At 50.7% G+C, this 17,062-nt stretch overlaps 1 protein-coding gene and 1 long non-coding RNA gene across 7 annotated transcripts in view; both read left to right on the plus strand.

Annotated features, from left to right (window-relative positions):
* The window catches only part of NPHP4 (nephrocystin 4), a 114,511-nt gene that overhangs the window by 38,532 nt on the left and 58,917 nt on the right, over window positions 1-17,062 (plus strand). For all 6 annotated transcript variants that reach the window (XM_078073858.1, XM_078073856.1, XM_078073860.1 and 3 more), the window contains exon 10: window positions 14,180-14,362. In XM_078073858.1, the coding sequence (XP_077929984.1) occupies window positions 14,180-14,362 (183 nt within the window). The remainder of the gene's footprint in view (window positions 1-14,179; window positions 14,363-17,062) is intronic.
* Window positions 612-3,097, plus strand: LOC144381999 (uncharacterized). Its single transcript, XR_013448406.1, has 2 exons — window positions 612-688; window positions 1,912-3,097. It is a non-coding gene; the product is annotated as an uncharacterized LOC144381999 (long non-coding RNA).

Genomic DNA, 17,062 nt, shown 5'->3' on the forward strand with positions numbered 1-17,062 from the left:
AAATGGGTCTACTCTAATGTATTTTTCATATGCTATTAAGTACAGTAAAGCTTGAATCTGCGCAAGTGATAAATGTTTTCTCGCAGTGAACTTTGTGTGTCTGTGTCATAACTAAGTAAGTGTCTCTAAGGTTCAGTTGGAAGAAATACAGTTGACCCGTGAGCAGCACAGGTTTGAACTGTGTGGGTCCACTTACAGCCAAAAAAGATTTTTTTTGTAAATATAGTTCTTTAAGTATATTTTTTTCCTTATGATTTTCTTAATGACATTTTATTTCCTCTGGCTGACTTTACTGTAAGAATAGAGCGTATAATACAAACTATATACAGAATACATGTTAACTGTTCCTGTTACTGGTCAGGCTTCTGGTCAGCTGTGGGCTGTTAGTAGTGACGTTTTTGGAGGAGTCAGAAGTTACACGCAGGCTTTTGACTGTGCGGGGGTTGGTGTCCCTCAGCCCCGTGTCACTCAGGGCTCAGTGTGTAGACATCGTTTACATCACTGATGGAGATTCTTTGGAAAACTCAAATCATGCTATACTTAAGATTCGGTTTTCCGTTTGAAAAAGCAAATGTCAATTTAACGTGTAAATTAAAAATAAAAGGGTGACGAGGCACCTTCCATGGCAGTCGGTCGGCCAGCGTTGCTGCGCAGCTGATGGAGGACCAGGACGGAGAACGGTCTTGGGGTGAGCCTTAGGAAGGGGAGGGGGCTGCCGAGTGGAGGTGCTGTTTCATTTTCTCATCTGCTCTTGGCTGTCTACACCTCAGGTCGGTATAATTCAGTCCTGATCAGGTGAACAGATCTAGAGGCAGGTGTTCTGATTATGGCTGAATACACCGTCACCAAAGTTTTAATCAAGCTCCGCTTTTCTTTATTTATTATCAGAAATTGCAGCTGGAATGCAACTGTGTGTGAGTGTGCCTGGCTGTGTGGGGTGGGCGCCCCGGGGCTTGGGTGGGGGACTCTGCCAGGAGGGAGGGCTTCGGGGCTGGCCCACCCGGCACCACTCCTTGGAAGGAGACACAGAGGGGGCCTGCCAAGTGGCCCCTGGGCCTGGTGCCCTCTGCGTCTCACGTACGTGTAGAGTGTTCCCTCCAGAATGTTAAATTACAGTTTGCTTGCGATTACAGAGTCTGTACGCAGAAACTGATGTGTCTCACGTGACACTTTATGATTATCTGTTAACTCTTCCCTGAAATGCTTAACCAGCACCCGTGGTTTTACCATGTGTTCCTGCTTCACGGAGCCTTTGGAGCTCAGTGTGTAATAGCTCATCGGTTCCCTGTGGTGTGGAGGTTTCTCCCAACACGGAGTATTGGATTCCGTTGTACGGCCATCAGCTGCGCTTTCTTCAGCGCAGTCTGTAAAGCGGGGTCCCGGGCCGGTCCCAGGTCCCTGCCTGCCGTGTGCATGGAGCAGCGGGCGGCCGCGCAACCCGGGGGGCAGGCCTGAGTTGGACAGGTCTCCACGTTGGGGGGAGGGCACAGGGGCGCTGCCGGCCCTCGTCCTTCCCCAGGAGTGTCCGTGTGTCGGTGGGGGCGTGCCCAGGTTGGGGGGACAGGCCACAGCCAGCAGGCCCCGGATCCCTCTGCGGGCAGTCGTGGAACGCGCTCTTCACTTTCATCCCGCCTGCGAGTCTTTCTCCCTTTCTTTCCTTGTGTGAGAGCTTCGTACGACGGACACTCCAAACGTAAACTGAGGCAGACCCCATAGTAAAATGAACCAGGTAGCTCGGCGGTTGCCAACCGCGTGCGCAATCCTGTTTTGTCCATACCATGTCCCAAAACCCGTTTTGATGTATTTCCAAGCAAATTCCAGTCATCTTCTGCTTAGATTACTGTGAACCTTGTGGCACGTCTGACTTTTCTTCTTTTAACCTTTTTGTTTTGGAAAATTTCAAATATGAAGGGAGAGAGAAGCCTGTGATGGACCCGGCGGGGTGCCCGGCCCCGCCCCTCTCGGCCCACGCCGCCGCCTCTGCGAGCGGCCTGTCCGCGTCTCCGAGCGAGGGGACTGCTGCAGTACCGTCATCACACCCGAAACGCCGCGTCACTCAGTGTCCGGTCAGCCTGCGCGCATGTTCCTCAAGTACTTTACAGAATCAGAAGTAGAAGAGCCAAAAACATAAACGAACTTCTCTTTGGAAAATGGTTTCTGAACCAAGTCTTCCACACAAGGGGCAGCGTGGTGCCGAGACCTGTTCTCAAGATGTGTTCCTTATGTCTTGTGTTCTTTTATTCCTAACGCTTGAAGAAACAGAGCGGGCCCGTGTCGCCCACGCTTCGGACCGGGAGCCAGAAGCCTCAGACTCCTGAGGCCCTTTGTGAGGCCGGCCCCCTTTAAGCGGTAGATGGGGAGAAACCATCCGGCTGCGAGTGTATCCACTTTACACCCGGTCACCTGAGTCTGAGAGGTTTTCGGCCCCGAGTATTTTGGTAGTCATTAACAACAAACTAGAAAGACTGTTTGGAGAAGACACGCTCTTTGTTGGTAATCTGTTGGGAAGTTTTTGCATCTTTTAGTTAGCCAGGGCTTTAGTAAAGGCCTTTGTAATTCATCTTCGGGTTAGCTGTGAAGAGCCCACGGAAGCACTTCTTCCCCTCTGGGAATTAGAGTACGTGGGGACAGTGCGCCCGCATTAGGCGGCCCGTTTAGAAATACTGGAAGCGGCAGAGGTGCGGGCTCCATCGGTGTTTGCTGATGGTTAGCGTTGATGAAGCGGACTCCCTAGATCGTAAGAGAGTGACACAGAGTGAAGGCAGCTGTAAAAACAACCAGACCCAGAGTCTTCTGCATTTTTATGTGAGAATAAGTGCACATCCCCAGGGGACTGCCAGGGGTCAAAACAGTCCTTTTTGTGGAGTCACATAGCAAAATCCAAATCTCTAGAAGGTTAACATTAGCTAATTTATTATTTATGTATTTTCTAGTGTTCTTTGGACAAAACAAGTCCATATAACAAAGATTAGAGTGCTTGCCAGGTGCCTGGGACTCCTCAGAGCTGAATATTTTGATGTTCTGTATTTGGCACATGAGTATCATGCCTTGATTTATTCTGAAAATGATGTACATTTAAACGTTTACAACTTGGAAATATAGATGTCTTGAGGGTTTTGTGGAAGTCTTTCAGGATAACCTGGCTTGTCCCCTGGAGCATGCTGCCCTCCAGACGCCACCTTTCCACCCGCTGAGCCCGGGCTCTGCCCTCAGTTTCCCGAGAGCAGGCAGGGCTGAGTGCCCAGTGTGCGCTGGTGGTTGCTGATGGAGAGGGGGCTGCTGCCGAGTCTTCCATTTTGTCCTGAATGTTGGGCTCCCCTTATGGCTTTAGGTAAGATATCAACTCACTTTCTGAAAATTGTTTTTTTGTTTTGTCTTTTTCAAAAATGTTTTATTTTACTAAGAAATTCACAAGGCCTAAAACAGTTTTAAAGTGTATAGTTCAGTGGCATTCTGACTTACTTTTTTTTTTTTTAATGTCTTTTTTTTCTCGTGGTAACAATACACATAACACAAACTTTCCCATCTTAACTGTGTTTAAGCGTGCAGTTTGGTGACATCAAGCACCTTCATGTTTGCTGTGCGGCTCTCACCTCTGTCCGTCCCCAGAATTCAAGTCTTGTTTTTTTTTTTTTTTTTTAAAGATTTTATTTATTTATTCATGAGAGACAGAGAGAGAGAGACAGAGGCAGAGGGAGAAGCAGACTCCCCGCGGAGCAGGGAGTCCGATGCGGGACTCGATCCCGGGACTTGAGGATCATGACCTGAGCCGAAGGCAGTCGCTTAACCAACTGAGCCACCCAGGCGTCCTGAATTCAAGTCTTGTAAAATCATAGAGTATTTGTCCTTTCCTGGCCGGTTTCTCTCACTCGGAATTATGTCTTCACGGCCCATCCATGCTGTGGCGTATTGGAGAATTTCCTTCCTTCTCACGGCTGAAGAATGGATATCCCGCGTATCCCGCGTTTTGCGTGTCCAGCCAGCGGTTGATGGGCTTGGGTGGCTTCCACATTCCAGACATTGTGAATAATGCTAACATGGACACGTGTATACACATATCTCTTCAAGACGCTCCACTCGGTTCTCCTGGGCATACACCAGAAGCAGAATTACTGGATTGTGTGGGAATTCTCTTTGTAGTTTTTGAGGAACCCCACACTGTTTTCCACAGTGGCTGCACCATTTTACTTTCCCACCAACAGTGCGCGAGGATTCTGGTTCCGCCGCGTCCTCACCAGCATCGCTGGTTGGTTTTTTGGTAACAGTCATGTGAATGGGTGTGAGGTGGTGTCTCACTGTGGTTTTGATTTGCGTTTCCCTGATGGTCAGTGACGCTGAGCATCTTTTTCCGTGCTTATTGTCCTGTATCTTCACTGGGGAGGTGTCTGTTCGGGTCCTTTGCCTGTTTTTGAGTCGGGTGGTTGTTGTTTTGTTGCAGGGTTCAGGAGTTCTCTCCGTGTTCTGGATGTTAATCTTTTATCAGATAATGTGGTTTGCAAATTTGTTTTCATCTTACTGTTGGTGGGCTTTTCCAGCTAATAAATCAAGCTGCTCTAAGCATTCTTGGGCAGGTCTTTGTGGACACACGTTTTCATTTCTTGTTGCCGAGTGCCGTGGGACCGAGTTCCGGGTCCGAGGTAGATACACGTTACCTTTCTGAGCACTGCCTGTTTCCCCAAAGTGTTTACGCCAGCACTGTTTGAGGACAGCTGCTCTGCATCCTCACCAGCTTCTGGTTTCATCTGTCTTTGTAACGTCAGCCTTTCTCGTGGGCGTGAATGTGGTTTTAATTTGCCTTCCCTTGATGACCAGGGGTGAGTACGTGTTCTGTGTTTGTTGGCCATCCCTACTCTTCCTTCATGAAGCAGCCAGGCCATTGTTTTGGATTGTGAGTAGATGGGAGTTTCTTTTATATATTTTTGCTATAAATTTTGCATCAGATACATAGATTATGAATATTCTTCTGTAGTCTGTCACTTGCCTTTTCATATTCTTAACATTGTTCTTGAAAAGACAAAACGTGTAGTAGGACTTTATATAATTTCTTTAAAAACTTTTTATTTGGACCTGATTTTAAACTTACAAATTACAAAAATACTAGGAATACTGGTCTACTCCTACCCAGATTCACCTGTTCACATCGGCCGCACTTGCTTTATCTCTGCTTGCTTGCCCCTGTTTCCTCCTCCCTCCTGTCCTCTGTGTGTGTGTGTGTGTGTGTGTGTGTGTGTGTGCGCGTGCGCGTGTGAACTCTCTGGGAGTGATTGCAGGCATCACGGCCCCTGACCCCAAATGCTTCAGTGTGCATTTCTGAAGGTGGGGTGCCCTTCCGTGGGCACAGACAGCAGCCTGCCTGGCTCAGCACCGAGTCGGGCCGTAATCTCCACTGTAGTCCAGGCCTGCTGGTGACCTGGCATGTCCTTGGTGGCATCTCTCTCCGGTGCAGGGTGCGTGGTGGTAGGGTTCCTGCCTCCAGGGTCTCCTCTGATCTGGAGCAGCTCCGCAGCCTTTCTTTGGCTTTCCTGATTTTATTTTTATAGGACAGTTTCCCTCCTTTTAGAGACTTTCATTTCTAATTTTTTAGAGGTAGAGGTCAGTGATTCATCAGTCTTATATAATACCTAGTGCTAATTACATCACGTGCCCTCCTTCATGCCCATCACCCAGTTACCCCATCCACCCACCCACCTCCCCTCCAGCCACCCTGTTTGTTTCCTGAGATTAAGAGTCTCTTAGGGTTTGTCTCCCTCTCTGATTTCGTCTTGTTTTTTTCTCTCCCTTCCCCTATGATCCTCTGTTTTGTTTCTTAAATTCCACATGAGTGAGATCATATGGTAATTGTCTTTCTCTGATTGACTTATTTCGCTTAGCATAATACCCTTTATTTAGTTCCATCCATGTCGATGCAAATGGTAGCTATTCATCCTTTTTGATGGCTGCATAATATTCCATTGTATATATATACCACATCTTCTTTATCCGTTCATTTGTCAATGGACATCTTGGCTCTTTCCACAGCTTGGCTATTGTGGACATTGCTGCTATAAACATTGGCATGCATGTACCCCTTCGGATCCCTACGTTTGTATCTTTGGGGTAAATACCCAGTAGTGTAATTGCTGGGTCGTACGGTAGCTCTATTTCCATCTTCTTGAGGAGCCTCCATACTGTTTTCCAGAGTGGCTGCACCAGCTTGCATTCCCACCAACAGTGTAAGAGGGTTCCTCTTTCTCCGCATCCCCGCCAACATCGTTTCCTGTCTTGTTAATTTTCGCCATTCTGACTGGTGTGAGGTGTATCTCATTGTGGTTTTGACTTGGATTTCCCTGATGCCAAGTGATGTTGAGCATTTTTCCATGTGTCTGTTGGCCATTTGGATGTCTTTTTTGCAGAAATGCCTGTTCATTCTTGCACAGGGGCCATGCTAATCTCCTCTGTAAAAGAAATGTCTGTTCATGTCTTCTGCCCATTTCTTGACTGAATTATTTGTTTTTTGGGTTTTTTGATAAGTTCTTTATAGATTTTGGTAGAAATGCTTTAAAGTGCGTGTTCCTCATGTTGGATTTGGTGGTGTATCCTCCTGATGGAGTCAGTGTGTGCATCCCTGCTGGACACTGCAGTGGGGCGGGTGTGTCCCTCAGGGACCCACGTCAGAGGTGCGTGCTGTCCCTCTGGCCTCGTTGGCCTGCTTGCTGTGATCGCTGGTCAGGTGTTGTGTGATGTCCCCACTGGGCAGTTACTGGTTTTGTCGTAGCTAACAAGCAGTCTGTGGGGAGACCCTTTAAGCCCCTCATCTAATTGTCCCCTGGAGTTGGCATCTGTTGCTGCCTCTCTCAGAACGAGGATTTCCAGCTCCACATTGGGATGGACTCAAGGACACCTTTAAAAAAACCAAAAAAAAACCCCTACCATCCCTGGTTATTTTAGTGCTTGGATTGTCCCAGAGTCGTCCACAGTCCCTTCAGGCTGTGTCCTTGTGACATCCTCTGTCGTGTTCTGTTTTCTGAGCAATTTCTTACATTCTGGCAGAACAAGAAGCCCCAGGCTCATCTCACCTCTTCCCCGTTCCAGCCCCGAAATCAGCCATTTCTGTGAGGAGCTGTGGTTTCCCACCTCTGCCTTTTTCTCAATAAACTTTTTCTTTTAGAAAAGTTTTAGATTTACAGAAAAACTGTGTAGATAATACAGAGATCCCACACACCCGTCCCCAGCTCCGCTATTATTAGCCTCGTTACTATGGTACATTTATCACAACCAGTATTAATATATTATTACCAGCCTAAGTCCATGCTTTATTTGAATTTCCTTTCCTAAAGCCCTTTTCTGTTCCAGGACCCCACCTGGGATGCCACACGTCATATAGTCATCATGTCTTCTTACGCACCTTTGGACTGTGACACTTTCTCAGACTTCCCTTGTTTTTGATGAGCCCTGGTTCTTTTTATTTATTTTTATTTTTTAATTTTTAAAAAATATTTATTTGAGAGAGAGAGGTGGGAGGAGGGGCAGAGGGAGAGAATCTCCAGCAGGTTTCCCGCTGAGCACGGAGCCCGATGTGGGCCAGATCCTGGGACCCCCCCAGATCATGACCCGAGCTAAAATCAAGAGTTGGTCGCTCAACCACCCGAGTCACCCAGGTGCCCCAGCCCTGGTTCTTTTTAAAGGGGATGTGTCTGCATCTGGATCTGGGCATTTCCCAGCTCTGATTTCAGTGGCCAGAGCTGGGAAACTCACCACGGAAACACACATGCACACATACGTACACGTACGTGCACACGCCTACACACGCGTGTGCACAGACTCGGCTTAGGACTGGAGTTCTTGCCGGCCCCAGGCCATCTGCAGGGTGCTCTGAGCCTCCTTCCCCGTGGGGCCCTGCCTCCTTCCTCAGGGAGAAGCCGGCCGCACCATCGGCCCCTGCGCAGGGTTGCTCCCCCCACAGTGCTGCTGCGAGAGGCGGCCTACCAGCTGGAGTTCAGCTGCTTGGCCTTGCCCCCGCCGGGTGGCCCTGCTGCCCACTCGAGCCACAGCGGGCCCTCCTGTTTCTGTCTGCCTTTAGTTTTGTAGGTATTTCCCTTCCCATCCTTAGTGATTTAGTTTTATTTTTTGAATGTGTAGAACACTAATATGCTTTTAAAAGTAAAAATTCTACCAAGAAGTGGTTTCAGAAGAGCATCGCTCCCTCTGTGTCCCTTCCACTGTCCTGACCCCGGGTGGGAACCGGCGCCGTGGCTCCCGGGCTGCTGCGTGTGTGTGCAAGTGCACACGCGTGTGTGTTCTTGGCTCCCGTTCAGCGCGCGGGGGGCTGACTCCGCGTGTGTCCCTGCTGTCACGCCAGGCCGGCCACAGAGCGCTTCCCCCTCCTTTGCCGGCTGCATGCGCTCCATCGCGCCCCACAGCTGTTCACGGATTTCCCGCGTTTGGATAGCTCGGCAGTTTGCGGGGCCTTGTCCCCCTTGTGGGGGCGCCGTCCGAGCGCTTGCTCGCTTCGCACTGTGGGGCTTGTCTTCAAGGTGCGCCCAGAAGGGCTTGCTGGATCGAGGGCTGGGACGGTGACCCTTGCCGGGAGTGGTGTTGTCAGGCTCTGGGGTCTGCTGCTCAGAGGGGCGAAGTGGCATCATGGTGAGTGACCGTGAGTGAAGTCGAACGGGTGGGTCGCCTGTTCACTGCTTTTGCCCGCTTTTCTGTAGTGTTCTTGCAGTTCTTCTTTACATGTTGTGCTCTTTGTGAGTGAGGGCGTCTGCTCTCTCTCAGGTGAGTTTGCAGACGACTTCTCCCACTTTGCCATCCGCCTTTTCACCACGTCCCCGTTTCTTTCCACGTCTTCGTCTGCTCTGGAGGCCCTAACGAAATGCCGTGTGAACGCCAGACACGTATCCCTGCAGTGCTGGAGCCCAAGTCCAAGGTCACGGTGCCACCGATTTGGTTCTGGTGAAGCCCGACCTTGCAGCCGCTGCCCCTCCCACTGTGATGCCTCCAGGGCTGGGGTGGGGGGGGTGGGGGGCGGGGTGTGGCCTGGCTGCAGACAACCTTTCCCGAGTGCTGATTCCTAAAGAGAGCTGCCTTCTCCCAGGGCCCCTGGGGACCCCCTCACGGAAGGACCAGCCCTGGCCCCCGTACAGCCCTTCTCTGGAGAGTCGGCTGCTCCAAAGCATGCAGTCCCCTGTTGACCTATGGGGTGGCCCCCAGCCCCGAGGAGTGGAGGGGCCGTGCCCACAGGAAGGGATGCCAGGCCGCCAAGCCTGAGCCCTGCCATCAAGGAGAAGGCGGAGGGAAGCAGAACAAGGCAAGGGGCAGGTTCTCCCGAGGAAGCCCGTGCACGTACCAGGGCCGCTGGGCCGCAGACTCCGTCTCCAGAGGCCCGGAGGCTGCACGCCTGTCCCCCTCACCAGGCACAGCTCCAAGCTCAGGACCATTTTGCCTTTGCTTCTTTAATTCATTGTCAAGTGACCACCTTTTTTGCAAAGAGGACCGAAGTGTTATGACCCCTTTAGCCAGGATGAAGAATTGTCCCAGGTTATGGAACTCTCTTAAAACCACAGCCCTGCTTCTCACTGCTCATGTGTATGTTTACAAATACTGTCCTTGGTGGGATGAAACGACCGTGACCTGTCAGATGATTGCTGTGCCTTTGAATGACGCGTACTGTCAGGCGCGGCAGATTAAGTGACCGACTGTGTGTTGTTGGGTTTCCTTCTCCACCGTGAGTATGAAGGAAGTTAGCCTGCAGCAGCTGCCGAGTTCACCGTCCGTCTGATTTACAAGAGGCTTTGGCATCTAATTGACCAGTGTCTGGAAGGACAACTTCGGGCTGATGACACCTGTCCTGTGAGCCTTTGCTTTGTCTGGTGGCATCACCCAGGCCCTGGGTGCCTGTCTCTCTCCTGACCCTTCACCTTGTAGGCTCTCAGGCCTTGTGCAGTGCACCGCAGTGTCCAAGGACCCGGTGTCCTTTATGGAGAATGCTGAGAAATGGGTAACCTGGAGGCGGCCTTGCTCCTTGCTGGTTATCCAGCTCTTGCTGCTCTTGCGTGCCCGCCAGTCATGCGGGCAGATACCTGCCCCTCTGGAGGACAGTCCTTGGTCCCTGCCGCCTGCCGTGGTGGTGGGCGTTCTTGGGGCCAGGGTGCAGGTCACACAGCGGACGTGCCTGCCCCCAGCCTGGGGCTGGGTTCCCTCCAGAGGCTCCAGGGGAGAATCTCTGCTGCCTCTTGCAGGTTTTGGCAGCCGCTGTCCCCCCTTGGCTCACGGCCGTGTTTCTGCAGCTTCTGCCTGCACGTGGCCTTCCCTCTGTCTCTCGGTCTCAAATCTCTTTCTGTCCTGCTTTGTAAGGACACTTGTCATTGGATTTGGGGCCCACGTGGATAATCTGGATCTCCTAATCTCATAATACCTAATTACAACTGCATGGACCCTTTCTCCAAATCAGGTCACAATCGCAGCGTCCAGGGCTTAGGCTGTGGACCTGCCTTTTTGAAGCCGCCGTGGAGCCCCCCACAGGGAGCCAGGTTGCAGCATTCCCGGGGGTCAGGGTTGTTGTCTGTTTGGGTTCTGCCTGGTGGATTTGGTGGCCCTTCTGTTCCACGACAAACCCGGCTTAGAATCCAAGTATACTCCTTTGGCCTCTTGTATATCGTTTGCTGTTATAATTAAAAGTCTAAATGGGGAACAATTCAATGGTTTTCTTCTCTTTTTGTTTTTTTTTTTCTTTTCATGAAGCCAAACCCAGTTGGGCAGGATAAGATGTTATGAAGTAACGGACTTTATCTCAACCACTAGAATTCACCGACAGGAGGAGCCTTGTCACGTTGACCAGTTAAATAGTTGCTCTCGCTCTGCCCACCTGCTTGGATGCGCCTGACCTCCTCCGAGCCGGGGACGGGCTGGGGGGATCCGAGGGGCGTGGGGTTGGGGAGCTTCTCGCCTGCAGGTGTCACCCTGGCCTGGTGGAAGAGAGCGCGGGCTAATACGTGGCAACCGAATTGCCACTGAGCCCTAATTGTTGCAGAAATCTTTGTAAAGCAGTGATCAGTGACTCGCTAACCGTCTCTTCTTGTTGGAGCTGTTAGAGACAAAAGCGAGGGGAAGTGGATATGTATATAACTGTCAGGTACTCCGCACAGGGCAGAGCTATTATCGATCAAGAACTAGGAAACCAAAGGAACTGTGAAATTGGAAGACTGCGTATCAGAATCACCTAATTTGAAAGATTAAACCAGAAGGACTTGCACAAATAGCATGACAACTTGGATACATATTTTATTTTTGATTCTGTAATGAACTGGATTTTTTAAGGAGATGGCTGTTTACAAAAGTAGTCTAGAAATGATTGAATCTGCATAGTTTTTTTTTTTTTAAGATTTTATTTATTTGACAGAGAGAGACACAGTGAAAGAGGGAACACAAGCAAGGGGAGTGGGAGAGGGAGAAGCAGGCTTTCCGCTGAGCAGAGAGCCTGATGTGGGGCTCGATCCCAGGACCCTGGAATCATAACCTGAGCCGAAGGCAGACGCTTAACAACTGAGCCACCCAGGCACCCCGCATAGTTTTTTTTTAGTGGCCGATTTTGCTAATACATTTATAGTAACTTTTTTTAAAGTGCCAACTTCTTTTTCTTAATTTACTTATTTTTTTTTAAATTTTTTTATTGTTATGTTAATCCCCATACATTACATCATTAGTTTTAGATGTAGTGTTCCATGATTCATTGTTTGTGCATAACACCCAGTGCTCCATGCCGAACGTGCCCTCCTCAATACCCATCACCAGGCTAACCCATCCTCCCACCCCCCTCCCCTCTAGAACCCTCAGTTTGTTTTTCTTATAGTAACTTTTTAAAAAAGATTTTATTTATTGGGGTGCCTGGGTGGCTCAGATGGTTAAGCATCCGCCTTCAGCTCAGGTCACAATTCCGGGGTCCTGGGATCCAGTCCCACATCAGGCTCCTGGCTCGTCGGGGAGCCTGCTTCTCCCTTTCCCTCTGCCTCTCCCCCTGCTCATGCTCTCTCTCTCTGTGTCTCAAATGAATAAATAAAATCTAAAAAAAAAAAAAGATTTTATTTATTTATTTGAGAGGGAGAGAGCACAAGAGCCGAAGGCAGATGCTTAACCGACTGAGCCACCCAAGTGCCCTCAGTAATTTGGTTTTTAAAGAGCAGTGGATTTAGAGTCAACTTGCAGTCAGTACGGTTTGATGTCACCGTCATCAGCCAACGGGATGGGGAGCAGCAGGTATCTGGCACGTGTTGGAAGTGTTGAGCAGCGTCACATGCGTAGGCTTCTTACTTTGCTGGTTCTTTGTACTTCCAGGATGTGGTGGTGTTCTCATTGAACTGGCAGGGACCCAAGTCCCCGCTCACCCCTGTGACCGGGGCAGATGGGGTGGTAGCCTAGCCCGTGAGCTGAAGTTTGGCTCAGAACAGGCCCCACTGAAGTGAGGTTGGTCCACTTATGATGGGGCCTCAGGAAGAGGAATTAATTCAAGACCAGACGCTAACTCTGGACATTTCTCCCCCTGTGACTGAGGATCTAGCAGGATGGACGGGAGACCGTCGGGCAGAGGAACAGGACTGCCTGACTGGGGTGAGACGAACGTCCTTCCTCTTCCGTGTTGGGCGCTGCCCGCACATTCCCTCGGCTGGCCGTGGCCTAGCTGACCATCGAGCCCTCTGTGCTGGGCTCCAGCCAGAGTCCTTTGGTGTGCGTGTGTGACGATCTGCCTCGGGCAGATCCTGGCCGTGACAAGGGCATGGCAGCTCACCCCCGTCCCCCAAGTAAGCGGGGTCCCTTGGGAGCCCCAGCTGCTCTGCTGCAGCCTGGCCTTCTTCTGTGGCTTCGACACAGCCCGTGTCCGCGGGCCCCCCTCGGCTTCCCTCTCCTCGGGGACGATGTCTTTTACCGTCCCTGATGGGGCATGGGCTTCCCTTCCTTCCAGGAGTGTGAATCCCCCCTCCAGGCTGCCCGCCCTCCCCGTGCCCGGGGCCCGGATGGGGAGGGCTGCCTGCTTAGCGGATGTGGCTGGTGGTCTAGGGACCAGATGGGGTCACCCCGTTCCTCTTCTGTCCTCACCGCAGAGGGGAGCGGACAGCTCTCTGCTACCTGTGAGGAGGGCCTTAGGAGGCGGACGGCTGTGCTCATGCTCCGGTTACTGCCTACACCTTCCGGTTTTTCTCCTCCCGCATCACCAGCGTCACCGCCAGCGCCAGGCGGCGGGCAGAGGCGGGGTGGCTCCCGACCCCGGGGCTGGACTGTTTCAGTGTGACTCTGGTCGGGACAGCTGTGCGCCGGGGCTGGAAAGCGCCTTGCTGGGCTCCCAGTCCGACTGGCTTGCCGAGGGCCCTGTGGCCTCCGGCCGAGAGCCGGCCTTCCTGGAGTCCTGATGTGCTGCCTCCCGGGGAGCTCGGCGGAGCCGGGGTGTCTGATGGCGCCTCTCGCACGGCGGCCGTCGCAAGTCTCACTGCCCAGCTCAGCAGGGGTTCCAGGCCTGGAGTGTGGCTTTATTCGTAATTCTGAGTGAACCGATGAAGTTTAATGGTACCATTAAAACATGCTGAGTCAAGCCTGAAACTGTATTTGAGAAAATGACTTTTCCCTAATCCCAGGTTTTCCTTAGTGTCCTCATTGCTTTCACCTGGCCAGTGATAGAGAAGGCAGAAGAAGGAACGGCACAGAAAATTGGGCCTGGCCGGTTTCCCAGGTACACAGAGTCACATATGTGAAATGTACCGTTCGTTATGAGCGGAAATGTAGCTGGAGAAAATGTGTGTGAATAATACCAAATTGAATTCCACGTGCATCCTTCATTATCACTAACACCAAGCGTCATTCCTAGTGTTTTCCTAATGGATGTGGGTAGATGTGGGCAAGAGACAGCGTGCTTACAGATCTGCACAAAGAGCCTCGGGGAATCAGGGGGGTCGGAAGGATGGTGTCGGTCTTTAAAAGAAAGGCCGCTGCTGCCTTGAGCCAGAAGGGAGATCCATAGAGGAGAGGGTGCTGGTTAGGTTGGCAGGGAGGTCTCAAGGTGGGCGGCTACTTCCCTGCCCTCCGAGCTTCTGTGTTGTGCCCTCCTGCTCTGGTTCCTTCTGCGTGACCCTGCCTGGCCGAACTGCTCCCTCGTGACATCTGCAAGGTGGGTCTCGTGTAAGTCATGCACCGACGCACGTCGTTTCCCTTCTAGGCAGCCTCGGTCACCTCTCTATCCAGCGGGGCGTGTATGCACATGGTTCGCTGGGCTGTCTGGAACCCCTTGCTGGAAGCCGGCTCCGGGAAGGTGATCTTACCTCTGCAGGGTGGGATCCGGCCCAACCCCTCGCACTGTCTGGTCTATAAAGTACCCCCGGCCAGCATGAGCTCCGAAGAGGTAAGTTGTTCAGATACTTCGTGAGTATGACTCTTTGCCCGTGAGCTTCTAGCAAGTTCATACATTTTCAAAACCAGAAGTTGACAGTTAGGTTTGTGGATGTGTCATGAGCAGAATTTTTTCATCTCATGGATGTGCCCTTAAAGGATGAGCATGATTGCTGACTCACGTCAGCTGTGAACTGAGGCAGGTTTTTATCTTGGGGCTTAGGACATCCCCATTCACACATCAGTCTTGCAAGATGGCCAGAGGGCCTGTGACTTTTATTTGTACACACTGTGCAAACAGGGTCCACTTCTGTGCTGTGCGTGTACATGTGGAGGATGGGCCTTGTGCGGTGCCAGGGCTGTGGTCAGCGCCGGGCAGTGGGAGTCAAGCCTGGCTCATCTCTATGACCAGTTTCTCGTGCCTGCTGGCCCTTGGCTCCTTCCAGCTTTGCATGGAGGGCAGGCCACAGCAGGAGTTTAAAAATCCATGTTTGGAATGAAACTTTCTCTGAACCCTGGTAGAGAAGACAGGTAAAGGGGGCGGGGCCGGTTGAAGGGTGTGCGAGGGCTCTGCTCTGCCGGCCACTGCCAGCCTTGCCCGATGGGTGGCAGGGACCCAGGGAGCCACAGGTACCGCGGGAAAGTGCTGCTGGCGACGGAAGCCCATCCCGATGCCAACGTCACCCAGTGTCGCACGCAGGGTGCTTGGATCTGCCCGCGCTCCTGAACCGCGCTCCGTCTGTCTCAGCGGTGTGGCGAGGAGCCTTTTACTGCTCACCCGTCTCATTTTTCTTAGGTGAAGAGACCGTCCCTGGCCTTTCAGTGAATCGTCTGTGTGCTGACCTAGCGACAAATGTTATTTTCAGTGTTGTTATTTATGATGTGGGTGATGGTTTGCAGACCTGGATAAGGGAACAGCTGATTGCACAGCTTTTCTTACTACGGGACCGTCTCATTATGGGACCGCGTTTTGCTGCATTCCCTCACGGACTAGTCTGAGCCCTTAGTGTAAAACTGCCATTAGAGATCCTGAAGCCGTTGCCCCTCTCTCTCTCTCTTGGTATGTATATATGTATGTATTTAAATATTTATTCTATTTAATTTTAGCCTTGTCATGCCATGACATTCCCTTCACTTTCTAAATGTGTAAACTGTATTGGGGGATAAGTGTTTGGAAGACTTGACTATCTTGAGGACACAGATATATCAAATACTGCCATTTTTCACAAGGAATGTCACTTCTAATTGGGGTTTTTCAACCTCGGTGCTGCTGACATTTTGGGCCAGATAATTCTTTGCTGTGGGGATTGTCCTGTGCTTCAGAGGACGTTCATCCCCAGCCCTGGCCTCTACCTGCTAGATGCCCATAGCGTGCCCCCACCTGCGACACACTGAGTTGTCTGTGGACGTTGCCAAATGTCTCCCGAGGGCAGAATTGCCCCTGGTTGAGACCACTATTCTAAGCATCTATAACTAACCTAAAATAATGAACCAAAACTGGTCAGAAACTTAATTCTGCTTCCTCCTCTGCTTCTTCCTGCGTTTGTCTTCTCTAGCACCGTCAGCCTCTGTCCAGGCAGACGGTGTGGAGGCCCACGTGTGCCTCGTCTCTGCCCCCACCCGGGCCGTTCTGTGTCTTACTCGTCCATTCAGTGAACTTCTACTGAGCACCTATATGTACCCTTGGAAAAACATCCCCGATCCCGTGAACTTACCCTTAAGGGGAAGTGGCAGATATTAATCAGAGGAAAATATAAATATTAGAAACATCCCATAATTTTTGGCTAAGTAAATTTGGGGGTTTGTGTTATGATTATTTCAATGTTATTTCCTGTGTAAGTAAGTAGTGTATTATGATTGTTTTCTTTCTTAAACAATGCCTGTATTTTTCCAAGTAATTGTCTTTTAAAAAAATTTTATATCTCCAGAGGCAGCCACTTTCAACCCTTAGCTGTGACTTACGGTGTTTACTTTGTTTCCAAATATTATGCTTCTACTGCTATTTCTTAGTTTATCAATTTTAGATATTATGTATTGACTTCTAATAATGATAGATGAGAACTTTAGCTTTTTGATACACTCCTACGCTCTTTAAAGAAACCACTCTGTCCTCCCACTGTGTTGCCTTGGATTCAGGGACTGTTTGTTGCCAGAAGTGTGCAGCACAATGGGGTCTGGCTCGAGGGTTGTGAAGCCCCAGGGAACTGAACCAGTCTGGGGAGGCCACGGAGAGGGAGGGGCTTGGGAAACAACCCCATAACATTGTTTAAGAAATGCTGGGTTAGCCCTCAGGCTGCACATGCCTGAGTCTGACCCTGAACTGCTGTACCAAAGACCCAGAGAACTGACTGTGGATAGACCACCAACCCCGTCCCAGTGTTGCCCTGGGTGGATCACATGCAGGAGGGATCCGAATAGTGCTGCACGGGTTTGACAACCCATAGAAGGCTGGTTGGAAACTGTGGCCTGAGCCTATTGTGCTGGTTTCTGATGAAACAGAAATATCAACATACTCCACAGGATTTAAGTGAGACTCAGAGTCTCCTAACATAATATTCAAAATGTCTGTGATATAATCTAAACTTAATTGACATGCAAAGAACCAGGAAAATCTCAACTTTTAGAGAGAAGACACTCAACAGATACCAAAACATTCCATGCAAACACTAATCAAAAGAAAACAGGAGTGTCTGTATTAACACCAGATAGAGTG

The sequence above is a fragment of the Halichoerus grypus genome, chromosome 5, assembly GCF_964656455.1.
Source record: "Halichoerus grypus chromosome 5, mHalGry1.hap1.1, whole genome shotgun sequence".
In the NCBI taxonomy this organism is placed as follows: Eukaryota; Metazoa; Chordata; class Mammalia; order Carnivora; family Phocidae; genus Halichoerus; species Halichoerus grypus.